Raw genomic sequence first — 19747 nt, 5'->3', positions numbered from 1 at the left:
GCAGAATGCTAAGATTTGAATGCATATGGAATGCTTATGAAGTAAATTGAGAGATAAATTATGAAATTATGACCTCTTGGTTACTGGACAATGCACATTACCAGCTGTGCCACCAAGCGGTATCACACACCTGGTAAAAACGGTAAGTTACATGCACGGAAGTGGGTATGGAAAGTAATACTTAGAAAAAGTTCAGTCTCTCCCATTGAAAATGAATGGGTAAAAGTTGATGTTAAATGTTAAATTGTGCAAATACTGTAAGTAATGTGGAATCAGACGATATATATACCCCAGGAGGCGTCAATTTTTGAAGCTAGTTAAAATGTGAACAGTATAAATTGGAAGTATTATGTGGGAGATATTACACGGCAAAAAAGTGTGGAGAATAAAAATCACAATAACATATGTGGGAATGTTTCAGCATTCCCACTATAAGGAAATATGATTTATGATATGGGTGTGACGTACAAGTATTTTCATGGAACAGTTAAAACTCATATCTGAAGGCATCACTTTCATATCTTTAAAATGTCCGTATCGTCAACAGATCTCCTGGAAATGAATTAATCGTAACTATCAAGGCAAACGTGTATTTGAGGCTGTACACAACTTCTCTCTAATGTTTGATGTTGCAAATGAAGAATACATTATCATAATAAACAGGCAACAAAATTGGCATTTAAGTTAATATAGGATACACGTTTGTGCTGATTTTATACTTATTTATTCATTCGGAGAGAGTCCAAGTCTCCATCAAAGCTTCCACCTCATTCATTATGGAGATGAAGGGACCTGCAACACTTAACACTCACTCAGCCTTAATATGGAAGTGTCATGGTGACCTGATTCCCCCTTACTGTGTGCATGCTCTTTTTTTTTTTAAAACAGAGGGCAAGCTAAAAAGAAACCGTAATGAAAAAAAACAAAAACTGTTCAACATTTTGCCAAGTTTAATACACAGAATAGAGGTTTAGAATCCACTTTATATTTTTTTGTTATAACAATCATCATCCATTCCTTAAAATGATTAGATGGAAAAAAATAATTAACTACTTAACTAATTAATTTATCATAAAAAAATTAATCACATTAATCGTTTATTAACACAGATTAATCACACTATTAATTTTGACCTTTAGCTGACAGCGGATAGTTATGTTAAATGTAGCACAGGTTGTACTTGAGCAATAAAGATAACTACATGCATTAAAGTAAAGCAATTAATTCATGTTTGCATATGACATTCAGAATATATTTGTTCATCTCAAACTATTGGGGTCATTTTTCCCCATTTGAAATTAGGCAAGTAATTAACTGATTAGAAAAAGAGGAGGATGAGCATGTGTAGTGGATAAATGTTTTTGAATACTTACTCATAAAATTAAATGTCGAAAGAATTAACACATAACAGATGCTCTTTAAGTGTTGATCAAAAGCCTTTTTAACTCAGCGATTAATCATGATTAATCAAAATTATAAGATGTAATTAATCCGATTAAAAACTTGAATCGTTTGACTGCTCTAATACAAATACAGTGCAACCTCAAGTTTCAAACTTAATTGGTGGGTAAGCTGAAATGTTAATAAATCGAGGATTCCCATTGAAATGAATGGAAAGGCAATTAATCCGTTCCAGCTCCAATAAGTTATACTTTCCTTCTTTAATGTATAAATATAATGCAATATACAAATAAGTGGAAACACATTTTTCATTCATTCATTCATTCATTCATTCATTCATTCATTTCCCATTGAAATGAATGGTAATGCAATTAATCCGTTCCAGCTCCAATACGTTATACTTTCCTTCTTTAATGTATAAATATAAAACAATATAGAAATGAGTGGAAACACATTTTTATAAAGAAATAAAACATTTAAAAATATGATAATAAAGCACAACAGGAAAAGGGTTTGAAAAAAGCCTTTTTTTTCCCATGATAACGACATGGGGAAATTATGATTCAATTATTTTTTTAAATTATTAATTGTGTTTCTTTTCTAATTCATTGGTTGATTTCGGCATAACGATACAGTTTTAATAAATATTCATAAAGTGGTTTGTTATGTCATTTATGAATGTATTGCACGCATGTGGAACCAAAGAGTGAAGTGAACTGAGCAAATCAAAGCAAAAGAAAAAACAAAAAAAATGGCAAGATCTCCTATCTTGAAAAACTCAGGTCAGTTTAAGGCACCACTGTACACATCATATCTTGAAATAATCATTGTCTGTTCAAGAACATTACTACTGGAGCATTAACACTTGTTCAAGCACTAATGCAGCCAAGAAAGGCATCCACCAAAGCAGGAGATCCACGGTTCCCATGACAACGTCAGGAACGCTATCCTCCTTTCTTCGTTCAAGCAAGCGCACCATGAGCATGATTTTAAGTAATTAAAATACTAAAATACGATGGTAAACGCTTGCTTTAAAACGCGTAATCACGAAGGATGCCAGCACCCACACGCTTCTCTGAACACGCTGGCAAATCCTACAAACACCCACGGCTTCTCGTTTATATATAGGCCAACAATATCAAGCGGCTCTTTCCACGGCCTTTTCCCATGATTGTCGCCTTCGACATGAGTTGTGTGTGTGTTGACTGCGTGGGATTGCGTGTGCGTGTTTTTAGTGCGAGTACGTCTGTGGACGTGTGGGTGCATTCCTGCGTCTGAGGCGGAACTCATCCGTCCTCACCGGACTACAGAAGGCGCGAGGGAGGGATGGCGAAGAGAGAAAGGTCTAGGATGAGTGAGAAAAAGATTTACATTGTTTAATCGGGACGACCTTCCCAAGGGAGTTTTAGCATCCGGTATTACATTTCATAAGCATAATACCTGACTGATCTCATTGACTCTCATACTGTCAGTCCAACATTTCAGACCATTTCACCTCCACTTGAGCAAATAACCGTCTTCTGGTATGCAGGCTCATCTGAATATTCATAAAGGTCATGCTGATGATTTCTAATTTACGTCGAGTCACTTAGGAGTCGCATTTGCATAAAAGTCATTCTTAAAGCAGCAAGAAGACAAGGCGACTGCTGACAAACTCCGGCCAGGTCGAAGAGGGTCAAGCCGGGCTGTCGGAATTCTCAGCGGTGTTTATTAGTTCAATCTGGTCTCCAAAAGGGTGTAACCTTAACGTCAAGGGAAATGGCAAATGTCTTGAGTTCACACAAAACACCTGCTTACAGTTGGCTCATCTCAAAGGCTGTTTAAAGGCCCAGTATGCCGGTTTCACTCAGGAAAATGCACTTTTTAAATACAGGATGTACACACTTTAACTTTCTCTCAGTCTACACATCTGGGTTTATGTTAATCTTTGGAGGTGATTTTGTCCTAAACCCCCACACCCCCAGCCTGTAGTTTGTCATTCTGTGTTTGTATTGTAAACAGCGGGGCGTTTCTGTTCAAAGACAGTGTTTACACCCCTCCAGCCAATCGCAGAGCTGGGGGTGGCGTGTCGCAAACGGGGCTGGGCACACACAGATTTTTTTTTTTTCTCACTCACTCACTCACTCACTCATAGAAGCTTATGTGTGTGAATGAGTGAGTGAAGAAAAAAAAATCCGTGCGTGCTTTCAAATTGCCGCAGGAGTGACGTCATAACAGAACTCTAAATCCAATGGCTGCTGAATGCTGATACCTCAGTTTTTAAGCAACTCTTCATCTGACTGATGTGCAGAACACTATCAAGTTCAATGAGTATTGAGGATGAAAATGAAAGTGGTTCAGGAGATCATCTTGAAAGATGAAAGAACCCAATATTGACTTTGTCATATCAAAGACTTAACTCGATTTTCATCTGAGGAGGCTCAACAGTTTGATATCACATTGTAACACGTCAGACATGTCCAAATCCTTTAACAAAGTCTAAAAATGTGCACAGCTCAAGTGCACCACTCAAGATATTTTTTCTTGTAAGAAAAGTAGTCAAGAATAAACGCATTAAACAGCCTCCATATTATGTACAATGCGTACATTCAAAAGTAGGGATGTAACGCAACATCGTGATAATGTGATATTAAAACTGCCACAATATCGTTGTCGTCATGTTCACGATATTTAAATGTAACACATCTGTTAAAAAAAAAAGCAGGTTGATTTCCATTCGTGCAGTTCTAGCACCCTCTCGTGGCTAGTTTTTTAGCGCAATTTCATTTTCATTAGGGATGTTTTGGCCCTTCTATGTTTAAAATCTACGCTAATTGTCAGATAATGGGGAATGTAATATGCCTGTGAAGCAAGTCAATATGTGGAGGAACTCAATGTGTGCGTGCATTAACAACATAGCATAATAATAATAACATAATAAGAATAAAACATAATAATAACAACATTGATGTTGTGTACAAAAAGCATAAAATTGTGCTTTTTTATCATACGTATCCATATCCCTATTCAAAAGCAGACATTTTTTTGTGGTATTTTAGTTAATAGTTAATATGTGATACACAAGAGGTTAATTCAATTCAAAGAGATTTTTGATATCTATGCAAAACCAGACCAATCCATAAAATGATTTAGTTGCAAAACAGAAAACTCCAACATAATTATAAAATTACACTGAAGTCATAAGTATTAATATTTGTGACTAAAAAATAATAACAGGTGAGAGCACAGAACTAGAACAAACTTGCTAAGCCTTAATCCTAACTTTTCAAGAGAGAGAGAAAATTCATATTAATTAAAATTAATATTGCCTGCTTATATGGAGATGAATGTAACTGTGCCAAAATGTGGGTTGCTTGGTGGTTTCTGCAATTAATCTTTATTTTTGACAAGTTTTATGTTGTAGTAGTTTGGTTTTGCAGGGTTAGGAATTGCACCATCGAACAACCCCGTGTTGGTGTGGCTCTATTTTTGTCCAAACGTTGCTAGACAAGCTTTTGTATTTGAGCTCTTAAACTGTACACAATTGGTACAATAAGCATATTGGAGTGTCAACTTTACGGTAGCTTCAATCAGGTGAATTTGTAGGATGACCCTCCTTTGACTGGCCTAGTAAATTAAAAGGATTTATCCACCACACAATTCAGCTTTAATGAACACACCTCTCAACTTCAAATGCAGTGAAAAGCAAAGAAATCAGTGACAGTTGTGACAGGCAAAAAAAAAAAAAAAAAAAAAAAAGGCAAATCCCTCGTTAAAAGTCGTTCAACTGCACGAGTGTAAAATAAAATACGGAATAATAACATGCTTTTGGTTTGATGTCTCTTGGGGCCAAAATGTGTGCATGCATGTCTTCTCCAGATGGCAAAGGAGGGTGAGGAGATGTATGTGGGTGCTGGTGTTAAGTGGACAGCACCCTGCTGGGAAAACAAAACAAAAAACAAAAAACAAAAAAATGCACCACATGGCTCGGGATGAGGTGTTTGACCTTTCTCACCAAGCACCTGATAGGATTTGGAATGAGTTCATTATGCACCCATCCATTATCAATAGCCGAGTTGAGTGGGAAAGAAGCGCAATAATATATTGTACTGCAACATGCACCTCATATTTGTCACTTTTCTGTTTTTAATATGGACAACAAACTCTACTGTGAGATTTCAGTTTTTAGCTATAAATAGTTTTCAGGTTTAAATACCTGATGAGCAATGACTGTTCCAGTCAGCTCTTAAACTACAACATGATTTCAAGACTGAGCTTTCACTGGTCTTCACAGGAAGAAAGGTTGACGACTGCATGACAGCTACTTGAGACTGATTTGACATCATCTCTTATTTGCAGATGGATGATAAATACATGCGGAGCACATCTTAGTGGTTAGCGCGCCTCCTAGTGCCCCCATGCTGCATTGCAATACAATGCACAAAGTGAGAACAAAATAGATGAGCAGACAGCAAGAGCGGGAGGAGCTTAAAGAGGGGACTAAGAACAGAGCAGGATGGAGGAAGATGAAGTGTAGGAAATGGGGAACAAGACAGAAAGTGGGAATAAGGGTGAAGAAGAGGATCGCAACATTTTGTTTATGTCTGACCACCGTTTATCTACAACTCTCCGCACCCCTTTTTGCATGTCCAGCATTTTTTCTTGTTTTGTCTCATGCTCATCAATGATTTATCTGTTCTGAGAATTTCAAACAAAATACTGCAAGCACTAAGTCTCACTTTGTTGCAAAATTGTTGTAACATTTCATTCAATTATCACAAAGTAGAGTTTAATGTGAGACTGGTCTATTGTGTAATGATGTCATTAGTGTTTGTGTGGGGAATGTGAACCCCTTTGTAGATGATTTTTCATCAAGAAAGGCCAGAAGCAAAGACTTTTTAAATAATTTAACAATCTAATTCTGAACATAAAAGAAACCAAGCACCCTGAGAAACAAAACATAAATTATTACAATAAGGTTCCCTTTTTTCTTAAAATTTAGCAATGCAATATCTGGTTTTTTTTTCCTACGTTTTCACAAAAAATAAAAAATAAAAACAGCTAACAAAAGCGTCCTTCTGCTGCACACTGAAATAACACAAGATTAGCTGAAGTCATGAATTATGTCACGCACGGCAGCCATTCGAGATGTTTTTCATGTAAATTAAGGGGCACATTTTTTCCCTATGCACTTATACATAATTCATTAATCAAAATAACAGGACAGAATTGAAGTGAAAATATATCCATCCATCCATAGGCGACTGTTGGTCCTAATTAGAGTTCACCATGGAATGGTCGCCATTAAATCGCCAGGAAAGAAAGAATATAAAACAAACCAATTGAACAAACTGGAAATAACTCACATTAAGTTCACATCAAAGCATACAGCACAGATATTAATTTCTTAAGGGGATACTTCACTTATTTAGCCTATTATAGCAATAAAAAGTTAATATTTTGTCTATAATTAATTTGATACTTTCATTATTTTTCACGTACAATTAGTACCTTTAAAAACACATTTTGCAACTTGCTGTCGACTGAAAATGACATCACAAGGGTTCAGCTAACCAATCACAGCTCAGCTTGTGAATGTCACATGACCAAACCTAGAAAACAGGTGAGCTGTGATTGGTGACCTGAGCCCCTGTGATGTCATTTTTAGTCGACAGCATGTTGCAAAATGTGTTTTTAAAGGTACTAATTGTACATGAAAAATAATGAAAAATCACATTTATTATAGGCAAAATATTCATGTTTGACTGCCAAAAATGGCTAAATAAGTAAAGTATCTTTTTAATATTCATGTAGCTCAATAAGTAAAGTGAAGAACAAAATCAATTTTACAGTACAACTATAAATAGGTGGCACAGCCTTTATTCCATTCCATATTCAATGGTAATAAGGCGAAACATATGATCCGGCTCCACCTCCCATCTATCTAAAGTGGTAACAGGTGGGAAGCTGGCAGCTAACAAGTGTTTCCACCATCCTCTCGACAACCAAGAAATCCCAGCGCAGCATAATGTCAGGCAGGTGCTATTCACGGAAATAATGAGGGGATGAGCGCTGACTGTATCTTTGTGCACGTGGCGGGTTTTCATATTATCATCTATGTGAATGTGCGTATTGAAGAGGGAGTATGAAGATTCTAAGAATGTTTTTAATTAAATGAGCAGTAAACGAGCTCCGGAGATTAATCATGGATATATTTTAAGCGCGCAGTAACCGTCCCTTTCATATTAGTGTGAATTGTACTTCGTTTTCTTCTAGTTTGGTATACTAAATGAAAGAGCTTCGTTAGTGAGTGTATCTGGAAAAACTGTGAGTTTAAATTTGTTTTGGGGGGGTGTTTGGCAAGAGTAAAGCAGCGTGGAACAAACGATTTTTTTCTTCTTTTTTTTTTTTGGAAAAGAGCAAACACACAACAAAAGTGTTGCCTGGAGGTAAAAGATGTACGGAGGCACAGTCAATCCGGGCAAGGAATGAGGATGAAAAGCGTGAATGCAAAAGGAAAAGGAAGATGTTTTGTTGTAGGGAGCTGTGGGCCTGATGCAGCTAGATAAATAGGATGCTATTTATAATTGGTGCAGTCGGTGCTCTGCTGAATTCACTACAGTAATAGAGAAAGACGCTCAAGGCACCAGCACACCTTGTGCCTGCATGATGAAGGCTCACCTGGGGATGAAGATGATGTCATTCAGGTATACGCACAAATTTGACCGACATTATAAGTAACGGTGGGAATCGTCTCGTTAGGATTAATTTAAAGTTTGGGTTTTTCTTCATTTTTTATTGTATGCCAGGTAGGGCTGGGTCTAAAATATTGATATATCGATATCGAATCGGTATTCCTTTTCATAGCCCAATATCGATTCATAAAACCATGAATTGATGCTTTTAATATGGCTTTTATTAAACATGACACGAACAGGTGAGAAGACACAGTTTAAAGCTTGCAAGGAGAGAGGAGAGGAACTAACTGATACAATTCATTACTGCACTCCCTGAATAAAAAAATCCTCTCCTCACCCTCTCTTTTTATTTGGTTTTCACGCCCCTAGTTACATGGGTGCTTCAACTCCAAAAATGCAAATATATATTTACAATTATTCCTACAATGGAACCTTAGTATAAAATCTGCCACGGGCATGTAAATGTGTGATTTGCCACTTTATTTATATAGCGCTTTGACTGTAATTGATTTCATTTATTATAAAATATATATATATATATACATGATTAATGTAACTGTGTTGGAATCAATTATAAATGTAAATATTCACATTTTTACTAATGTACCAAGTAAAAGAAAAAAATTTCTACTATTTTTGCAGATATTGGTACTTTTGGGAAGGTCTTCCGTATAAAAGTAAAATTGGTACTGCATGAAATCCTTAACTGAATCAAAAATCAATGTGAATCGTAAATCGAATCAAATCGGGCCTTTCTGAATTGAATCGACTCGATTTTGGAATTCTGAATCGATACCCAGCCATAATGCCAGAGTTGAATGACTCACGATTTTTGTAGTTGACTGTAACGTAAGTTGATTTAATGTACTTTGACAATTTATTTAATACAAAACCGACACAAACTAAACTAACTAAATTCAATTACTGGTAACATAAACACATATGACAAGGATTAACGTCCTTATAACTTCATTAACTGCACCACACAATGCATTCTGGGAACAATATATGCAGGTAACTACAACACGTCCGGAACTCATACAGGCAAAGCGTTGCTGCATTCCATTTTGCATTTGTGCCCTTTTGGAACAATATATTTAAAATTGCGTATAATTGACGCCATATGTTTTTAGGTTATATACCACGATTTTACCGATCCAGCCCATGTGCCGTTGACCTAATATGAGTTTGACCCCCCTGGACTAGTCGAAGCTAGTGAAGCTAACTGCAATTCTCAGCCACAACCAGCCTTTTCTTTTCATAATCTCAAACACACGCAGACATCTAAAGACTATTTTCACTTTGTCAGGTGGACATTTTGCTGATCCACTAAGCAAGAACAGCAGTTAGTCAAATTCAAATTCAGGTTTGCACGCTTCTAATTCCAAGATATCAAATTCAATAAGGAGTCCGTCAGATTTTCAAAGGATTTTTGAGCTTTTATAATGTCAGAAAATATTCATACTTTTGGGGAGCGCTGAAGGAAAGGGAAAAGGCAGGCTCTCACATCCCCACTCCACAAGAACGAGCAAATGGAAAGAAAATGACGAGTCAGTGAGAATAAAGAAGAGGCTTCAAACTTGGAAAGTCGGAGCACAAGATAAAATGTGCTATCTTAGATAGTGGCAGACCGGCCTTAAGACAAGAAGTGATATGAAACAGAGCCCATCAACACATAGATATGAAGGAAATGGAGAGCAGCACACAGCAGATTGTAGAAAGATTCGCAGTAAGAAACTTGTGAAAAGCGACGGAGTCAGCAGCAACAATGCACTATAGGAAGCGAAACTAAGAAAGAATGAGAATAAGAAAATAGGTAATGAGATGGTAATGTAACAACAAAGGAGTGAGCGCCCTACGGGGAGAGCTATGTTACAGCATGATGCTTCAATAAGAACATGAAAAAAGGGGGCAGAATGAACAAAAGTCCTCTTGATCACATTTTCATTGTGTTGGCCAAAGCAGAGTGCTCCCAGGTTAAAAAAAAAAAAAAAAAAAGAAGAAGAAAAAGAGAGAAAGATGCTCATAACAAACTGCTGTATGTGTCATGAGGTGGGCATAATGGCAAGCTTCGAGGAAAGTCAGTTTGCTGGCCTGCAACAGAGCTCGGGATGTCATGCCGAGAGACAAGAGGAAATTGAAAATATAATGCAGCAAAAAAGAAAGCGTGAGGGCGAAGAGAGTTCTTTGCCACGGCACAACTTTTAGAGAGAAGAAAAGGCAGGTTGGTAATGGAGAGCGCCAATAGCTATACATTATTACTCAAGGCAATGAGTGCCGGAGAGCGATGACACTTGATGGATCTCGAATCTGTCGGGAGAGACCGACTGACTGGGGAGAGGCTGAGAGGCTGTCAGAGAGAATAACGGGCGATGAGAAGGTGCATCATCGAAGTGTTACATTAAAAAAAAAAAAAAAAAAAAAAAAAAAAAAAAAAAGAAAGCTTGAAAAATGCTTTTATCTCCAAAGGATGTCAAGAATAAGCCAATGTGAGAGGACAAGAAGGGAAATAAAAGCAAGCTTAAGATGCTGGCTGAACCTGCGGGGATTGTGGGATATTTGTGCAGCTGGAACAAAGGTGTGTCGTGTTGCACAATAAAGCTATTAATGCGTTGGATGCAGCACAAAGAAGACACGCAGACATTAGATCACACAATGAAACAGGTTTTTGCACAGTGGACCTCAAATTTTTTGGGGAAAGATATGCTTTCATGTCAGACATTTTGAAAGTCCATATTCATGATGATGAGGGGAAGTTGATGACTAGACATTATTACAGGATTGTGTGTTTCAGGGTTATGATCAATAAGTCTTGGTTTCGTTATACCGCGTTTAATGTAGTTACTACTCGTGCTGGGTATCGATTCAATTTAGATTTTCCCCCCAGATTCGATTCAATTAAATATCGATAAACAGCCATTGACCATCAATTCTTAAATATCTAGGACATGATTAAAAAAAATCCACAAATATTAAATTCCATATTAAACTAGACTAAGTGCAATTTCTGGATAAATTGCGTGGGAATGCTGAATGCTAAGATTTGAATGCATGTGGAATGCTTATGAAGTAAATGGAGAAATAAATCATGAAATCATGACCACCTGGTTACTGGGCGTTGCACTTTACCAACTGTGCCATCGAGCTAACCTTGCTCTCGCAAGGTTCATTCTCGCTGTATTTGTTAGTTCACAAACTCCGGAGAATACATCTTGTACCGCTCCCGCAGATAACCGCCGTTCCTGAATCACTGGTGGTTCGGACCAATCACAGAGCTTGTGTTTAGGGGCGGGATATGCAACTGTGACGAAACCACTGACTAGTAATTTGTCCAAATCAAAATGGACCAAGATCAAACCAGAACTTGAGCAGTATCACAAAACTACATAGTATATGCTTGTCGGTTTAATTCTGTCCTCCATTGTAGGGATTCCAGCTTTTGTTTTGTCACATAAGCAGTTATTTATTTCAAAAAACCCAAACTTTTCTACTCAACTCTTAAACTGTAAGCTTTTAATAATTTAACTTTGCTTTGTTGGTCACAATTCAAAGACGCCGAGTGGAGAACAAAGCTCATCCAGCTGATTGTTGCAGTGGCTCGGAGGACCTGCAGGCGTGGATTGTGTTAGCAGTGGCACAGGCTAATTGGGTTTCATTCCTAATTAGGTCAATTAATTAGGGAATGCAACTGAGACCACAAGCGCTCCATCGGGTCATTTGAGGATTATGCAGAGAGGAGGGGGGAAGAAAGTCGTGGGAAGAGTTGAGGATTACATTAGTCAAGGTAATTCAGCCACAGATGGGGTTTCCCTTAAGAAAGGAAGCGATTATGAATCGTCAAAGACAGCATTTGTGTGATAATGTATAGTCCTCCTGAGCGTTGAAGGAATACATTAAATGGATTGTTAACATCGCTGCACACAATCAAAGCTGAAATGTTGACTTAATTTACCTATTGGTAAATAAAGGTGAGCAATCACAAAGCAGTCCCTTCTGCAGAGAATCTGTGACGCTTGTCTGGGAACATATAAAAGTGAATGCCTGACAACTTCTTCAGACACCTCCTCACTATCCTTACTGCCAAATATCCATAACAACTAGGACAGCTTCGGTTTTGTTATCTTAAAAAGAAGAAGAGGAAAAAAAAAACCTTCTGGAACAAGTTAGGAGTTCAGCATCAGTTACCATGGCGATGCTTCCAGCTGAAAAGCGACCCATTGCCATGACAGCCAAGATTCCTTGCTGTCGTTGTGTATTGGCTTTTAAAAAAGACCAGTAGAATCTTTGCATTACATTTTCTGTTTTTTTCTTAATTTGGAACCACAAAATTATTTCAGGAAAATATGGCTCAAAAGTTGCACAATAATGACATCATGGAGAGAGCAGCAGAAATATCAACTCTACTCTGCATGATTGTTTTGCCTTGGCTTTTTGGGATGAACTATTGTTGCAAAGCACTGCAATACAACAATAAAAAAGTGGCTTTTACACATGTATGACAATTAAGCCGAAATGTACAACTTCCTAAACACAGTACATCTTTTCAAATAGAAATTTAGAGCTAAATTGTAGAAAAGTAAAAATGACTAGAAATATAACATTGCATTTATTGTGTAAAAAAAAAAAAAAAACACACAAAAAAACTGCACATAAAAGATGTAGTAGATGGATGCAACAGTGCCAACTTGTAAAGTGCCTTGCCCTGATCATTTGCAGCTTGGCTAATTTAATCAAATCAATCACATCTTATGGGAGCCAGTGGACTGAATAAAAATCCAGCTAATTGTGCCACTTTCCCAGCTGATGCCCCTTGTTGTTTTTAATCCGTCTTAAAAAGCTTGTGAAACGATAAAAGAAAGAAATGTGAAGCCAAGTGGATGAAACAAGAGACGGAATGAAGGGAACAGTGATATGCAAATGATTCATTTGCCCATCAGATGAGTTAGTTTTTTTAAATCTGTTCCCTCATTCACCAGCATTTCTTGTTAATAACTAGACTAAGTGCAATTTCTGGAGAAATTGCGTGGGAATGCTGAAAGCTGAATGCTAAGATTTTGAATGCAAGTGGAATGGTTATGAAGTAAATTGAGAGATAAATTATGAAATTATGACCTCCTGGTTACTGGGAAATGGACTTTACCAACTGAGCCGCCGAGCAGTATCAGACACCAGACACCAATGATGATACGTTATATGTATGGAAGTGGGCGTGAAAAGTGATACTTGGAAAAAGTTCAATGTCTGTCCCATTGAGAATGAATGAGGAAAAGTTTATCCATCCATCCATCCATTTTCTGAACTGCTTGCTCATCACAAGGGTCGCGGGGGGTGCTGGAGCCTATCTCAGCTGGCTATGGGCAGTAGGCAGGGTACAGCCTGAACTGGTTGCCAGCCAATCGCAGGGGAAAAGTTTATATTAAATGTTAAATTGTGCAAAGAAGTTTAGATGCAGTTATTCTACGGTCAAACTGACCTCGAATTGAACTATTGTTGAGCCACGATTACATATAACGTCAATGCAGTTAGTGTGGATACGTGAATCCATAATGGGCAGCACGATTGAAGCGTGTGAGGCAGTGCAAGTCTCAAATTGATAAATTTGAACTGCAAGATCATGTGACAGCCAATCGGCATCCAGAATGCACTTACTAATCAAGTTTCCATCAAATTGTTTCAAATTTTTAAGGCAATATCCGATCAAAACATTCACATTTCCTTTTTTCGATACGCTTCAAAATCCACCTGAATTTTGGGCCCTTTTTTTTTTCGAATTTCTAGCGTTTCCATTCAGTTTTATTTTTGCATTTCTTCAAAATTTGAAACAAAATGGGTTCATGGAAACCTGACTTATGTCACACACAAATATGGCGTCTTGTGCTGGTAGCGTGGAGAAACAATGTAGGACAAAATAATCATTTCAGTCTGACAGACAGACATGATAATTACGTCCAAATGTGAAGTTGGAATGAAATTAGAAGGCTTTCCATTGCTCACTGTTTTTGCTCCATGCACAGATTTCGCGAACAGCCAATCAGAGTGATCAAATCTCACGACGGACCGAAGAGTTTTAGCTTACTATTGGCCACTTGAATGACTAGCTAATGAATTTCAATTATCTAAAGCACGTCTTATCAGCCATCAATCCATTTACTGGATTTATTTCATCCATAATTAAAAACATGCTTTCGTAAGTCATTTTCAAAATTAAAGTGGGCTTTAACATTTTCACGAATTTCAATGACATTGACAAGCGTCGGGAAAACTCCAATATTCCAGATAATATTTTTTTAATATTTTCAGAAACTGTGAAGTGAGAGTTCTTAAATCATTTACGCACTTCAGTTCCGACATAGTTCAACAAAATCATTCATATTACTCTCAAATTGTGTAAGATGTCGGCTACGGTTATACCCTCGTTATTATGATTTCTCACAATTTTCTAAGCACTGTGATCATACAGCATTCAATAATATCACAGCGAAGAACGTGCTGTATCACCCCTCCCACATCGCGCATACCTAATTAGGACCAGCTGGCATGCTCTTGCGACTTATCAGGAGTTATATTTAAGAAGACAGGTGTGGACTGTTTTGCACAGCTCCTCATGCATGCGGCATTGAAAGTTCTTCACAAGAACATTACGCAAAACTGCGCCATCATATTTGGTCAATGAGGTCAAAAGTGTGTGAGTGTCTCACCTCTACAAAGAGGAAGCAGGGTACAATGTAGGTGCTGGTCTTTTGATAGCTGCTGTCACCGAGAAGTTTCATCTCCCGTCTCTGGGCCGCCAGCCGTGTGTCAATCATCTGTAGAGGTCAAGAATCACGAATTAAAATAACCACCGCAAATAAAATAGTGCAATTTTGGCACTTGAATTATAGATTTTATATTAGATTTATCAACAATAGCAATTGCTGAGCTCTCGGCACCAAAGCTGGCAATTTGTCACCCCTTTTTGTATAAAGTTCATAATGACTCTTTCAAAATTAATTGAAATGCGCCAAATGCGTATCATCAGAATTGCCGATCCATTTCTTCACGGAGAGCAGCAGCCTATCTGAGTTGTATTAAATACTGTAACTTGCAGAAAGTACTGTATATTTGTGTTTTTATAGATTAGAGACAGGGGTGGGATTAAATAAGTTTTCTTCTCCCCACTCCCTTTCAGGCAAAATCATAAATTTTCCTCTCTTTTCTCTTATTTTTTTTCTCTTATTTTTTTCTGTTTATATTATGAAACTACAGTATGAATTGTTGCTCCTGTGTTCAACTGTACATTATTGCCCGAAATAAAATGAGAGAACAAAAAAAAATATTTTACACTAGAAAGAGAGTAAAATAAAAATTGAATAAAATAAAATAAAATAAAATAAAACTCACTCCAGGGTTAATGTTCGCACTCATTACCATCTTGGGAGACTGGCACACTACCACCTAAATTATGCCCCTACTACTGTTTGCTTTTCTCCAAGAGACCAAAGACATTGTTTTTGGTCTGTTCGAATTAGGAAGATTCCATGCAATCATGGAATCAACTGCACTTGACACTACCAAGCAGAAAGGAGGAACTGTGTGGCTCAGGAAGTAGATCGGCTGTTCCCAAACTGAAGTTTGTGAGTTTGTTCCTACATTGAGTCGCTTTTATTTGTTTCCAATTCTTGATTTCACTCTCTTCCAAGTATAAATATTACTCTAAAACTGAGTCTATTTGGTCCATTTCTAAATAGAGTCAAATTGACTCTACAAAATTATAAGCGCCGTAAAATTGAGACTATATCGTGCACTGGATTATGAGCTGCATATTGGGCATAAAAATACCAGGGTGTGCTTCCCACTCTGTTGTGCACACGTTATAGCCTGACAGTAGTGTGACATAGATTGTTAAAGACAGTTATGAACTCAAGCTAAAGCAGTGGCAGTGATGAAACTAAAACTCTGGCAGTGATGCTCTGTGATTCAAAGGACTTCGAATGACAATTTATGGTGATAGGCAAGAACACACGGGCTCTCATTTGGAGAACTCTTAGTTGTCTCTCAAACTAAACAATGCACATTCAGGGAGGTCAGAAACAAGTGAAAACAAAAAGCATAAACTGTAGGAAATCAACCCAAGTGAAAAGCGAACACAGAAGCCACAATGCACAGCAAAATAATGTTTTCCGTATGATGAGGGTGTGCGCTCGAGCAGAGCAGACATGAATAGCTACCAATCGGAACGCTTTCATGTGTGCGGATTTGATTTAAAAGCGTGAAGAGTGAACACCCCAACGTGAAGCTCATCAAAAGATTCATGAACAGTAAACACAATTTCGGTGAGTTAAAGAGAAGCTAAGAATAAACGAGAACATGATGCTCCTGGGATTGGGAAAATACGCAAATAAGCCACATCCTTGTTTAAGCTGCAGGGGTTGCAGATGGGGGGGGAGTGGTGGCTTATGTTTTGAACTTTATGGTAAATCAGTTGGTAGCCATTTGTTATTGTTGACATCCATGTCAGCTTTTTGAAAGCATTGTTGTGTGCTTTGCATGCATTATGAGATGATGAGCTGAGGAGCGTTATTGTTATCATCAAGAAGCCATGTTGTTGCACCCAAACCAGGTTGCCGTGCACACGTTACCCAAAGACGGGAAAATTCTGATGTATACAAAAAAATACATTGGTAACCTACAATTCTCTGGCTCATTCTGTTACGTTCTGGGGTTGGATCACAAAGCACAGACACAAATAAGGTTTTAACTCTTTATTCGCATAACATCGAGAGGCGTAGAACAAACTTGACTAGACGAGAAACAATGAGAATGCATCGATAATCACGAGACGCCAAGCCCCCTTGGGCTGCGGAGATGCACAAAGGAACAGAGGCAAAAATCAGACAAAACACACACTTCTCAGTTTGGCTTAAATAGACAGTGAATCGATCTCATTGGTTGTGGCTAGACATGTGGGTAACAGTACTGACATAGAATTAATCTGGTTGGCTGTTGACCCAGTAAAGAGATTAAAGATTCTTGACATCACATAGCTCCTGACATCATATAGCCTAAAACCAGTTGAAACTAGATGCCAATTAGAACAGCTCAAAACATCAGTTCAAAACAGACACTTGACCTCAAGGTCATGACCCAAATTTGACCCTGGCGTGACCCAGTCATGAGTCAAGACCAAAACATTACCCCTGCATGACCCTAGTCATGACACATTCAATAGATTCAAGGCTTCTACTCGCAAAGAAACTGGTGGAAGCCCATTAAACACTGCTACTTTTCATTTCTAATATACACCTAATTAGCTGTTCGGTATATATTTCATATACACCCACCCATACACATGTATATTGCATACACATCCACCAACTATATTGAGGGGAAGCAGAGGTAATAGTGAACAGAAGTGATCAAAAACAAAAGCCTGGTAGAAAGAGATAAGAGAGACAAAAAGTCATGATGCAGACATCGGGAGAGAGACAGAAAGAGAGAAAGAGTGTGTGAACGCTCGCAGGCTCAGCAGCGGGAAAATAACAGCGAGATAAAACGGCAAAAGTTGTGGGAAAACTGTGCCACTTCCAAGAGGTAACCCTAAGTGGAACAAAAAATGAATAGGAGGTAACAAGAGGAAGGCCATCTTTGTAAAATGAAGGAGTTTCTCACATGAAAAGGGACAGTCTCAACTTTGAATAAAAAGGAAAAAAAGCGATTCCGCGATGTTCACATCTCTAAGATCAGACAACTTTAAATCATATTTTTATCAAAAGGCCACCAGCAAAATTTCAATATTGGAGATTATTTTTCGAATCTCACATTGTAAGTGCGTTTGTTTATCTCCATGATGACAACTTGAGATCTTCTTCCGCCTTGTCAGCCTTCACCCCGATCGATGGTAGTTACCGTTGTAAGGGAGGATTACAAAGCACAAAGCACCTGAACAACCAAGATAGCAGTGAATGAACGTTGACGCTTAAGTTTATTGGTTTGTCTCCGTTAATTCTCCTTTTCAGTTAACTCGTGTATATCACCAAGTGTAGTTTGTGGAGTTCTCTTGTTTAGGCTTCTGTTTTTGTCATGGAAATGTTCTTTTGTATCCATTTTACGTTGTGCAGTACGCAGGAATCTAATCATAGCTTTAATCACTATACACTGTTGTATTGACAGAAATTGGAGTGTGACGATATATCGATATCGCGGTAAATCACGATACCTTGTCTCCCAATAGATTGTCGATACGCCTACGCAAGTATTGCGATATTTGTAGTTAATATACAGCCACTATAACTGCTCCATTGTTCATTACTTATTGAGCAATTACTTGACGGGCCACTAGAGGGAGCGCCTCGTAAGAGTGGCGGGGAAATGGACGCAAGTCTTGAGGCAAAGAAGACTCATGAGCTTACTTTGACTTGTGGAAGAGATTTATCTGTCCAGCAACTGACTCACCCTTGCATATGTTTCTATGAAAAATGTGGATTATATATTCAATTTAAAAAAATTTAAATATATTTTATGCTTCAACTTTTTAAAGCACACAATTTCTGAGGAATATTAATATTGATTTATTTGGATTTAATATTTAAGTAATTTAATTTATTGACTTTTGCAATGTGACAAAAAAAATGTTTAGAAAATGAAACGATTGGCTATGTGACTGACATGTTGTACGACAATTGTGTTTAAGAAAGACACAAATTTGTTGACAAAAAATTGTCTCTGTTAAGAAGACATTTGTAACATTAGAATAAATGGGTTGAAACAAAAGCAATTAAAAAACACATGCTAAGGTTGAACTAAAATTTAACTCCTTATCGACCAACAACTGAGAAATAAAAACTTGAGGTCCTTTTTTTCCCCCTCCATTGTTGTTCTTAATTGTCTCGTGGCAACTAATATGTTGAAAGCTGAATGAATGTAGCATCTTGGAGCATAATATTTGAGGTGGGGGAAAAAAACAAAAACAACCACCCATAAATTCATGTTCAGAATTCTCCGCTGCACCTCTTAGCGCTACTTGCCTCGCTACCAACACACTAGGTGTAGCTGTTCATTCATTGATTTTGCAGGTGATGCTGTAAATGAAGCCCTTGGCTGAGGTCTGTTCTCACTGATCGCTCTTGTTGAGCAACAAAAGCCCTTCCTAGATTATCCTGTCATTTGATGGCCTCGTTTGTGTGAAGTAAAAGTTTTCCTGAATGTTTTATTAAGACAAGCAATTAGGGATTGTATGTGACAGGGTTTGCTTTACAACCAATTGATTCAAGGTTGTTTCACAAAGGGGAGGTGAACCACTTACCGGTGCATAACATTTCACATTGGAAGCGGCAGCTATCTAAATGGTTCCAGCAGGGAACCTTCCTTTCAGGTATAGAAACCAATTTATGTCGGGGTTAAAGCTTCTGAATGGTTTGTCATTTGATATGTGAACCAGAACAGAGCTCGTTCACAGCTGTTGGTAAAGAGGTCACACAGTCTTCCAGCCTTCACCTTCGCTAAGTAGCAGGGTTTATAATTATGCTCTGTGCACACATAAACAACATTTTGTGTACTGTACTCACAGGAAAGACAATAGTTATGGGATCATTATTCATGCTATCTGATCTCATACTTGTACGGCCCCCTTTCTCTTGTATTTTCGTCTGCCTCGTGGGAGACACTAATTCATTATTATGCCTGCGACTATT

At 37.8% G+C, this 19747-nt stretch overlaps 1 protein-coding gene across 3 annotated transcripts in view; it reads right to left on the bottom strand.

Moving 5' to 3' along the window:
• The window catches only part of plppr2b (phospholipid phosphatase related 2b), a 52043-nt gene that overhangs the window by 21542 nt on the left and 10754 nt on the right, over positions 1 to 19747 (bottom strand). For all 3 annotated transcript variants that reach the window (XM_077524283.1, XM_077524284.1, XM_077524282.1), the window contains one exon: positions 14777 to 14884. In XM_077524283.1, the coding sequence (XP_077380409.1) occupies positions 14777 to 14884 (108 nt within the window). The remainder of the gene's footprint in view (positions 1 to 14776; positions 14885 to 19747) is intronic.

The sequence above is a fragment of the Festucalex cinctus genome, chromosome 6 (genome assembly GCF_051991245.1).
Source record: "Festucalex cinctus isolate MCC-2025b chromosome 6, RoL_Fcin_1.0, whole genome shotgun sequence".
NCBI lineage: Eukaryota > Metazoa > Chordata > Actinopteri > Syngnathiformes > Syngnathidae > Festucalex > Festucalex cinctus.
Note: the sequence above shows the minus strand (reverse complement) of the source record. Positions and strands in the feature narration are given on the sequence as shown.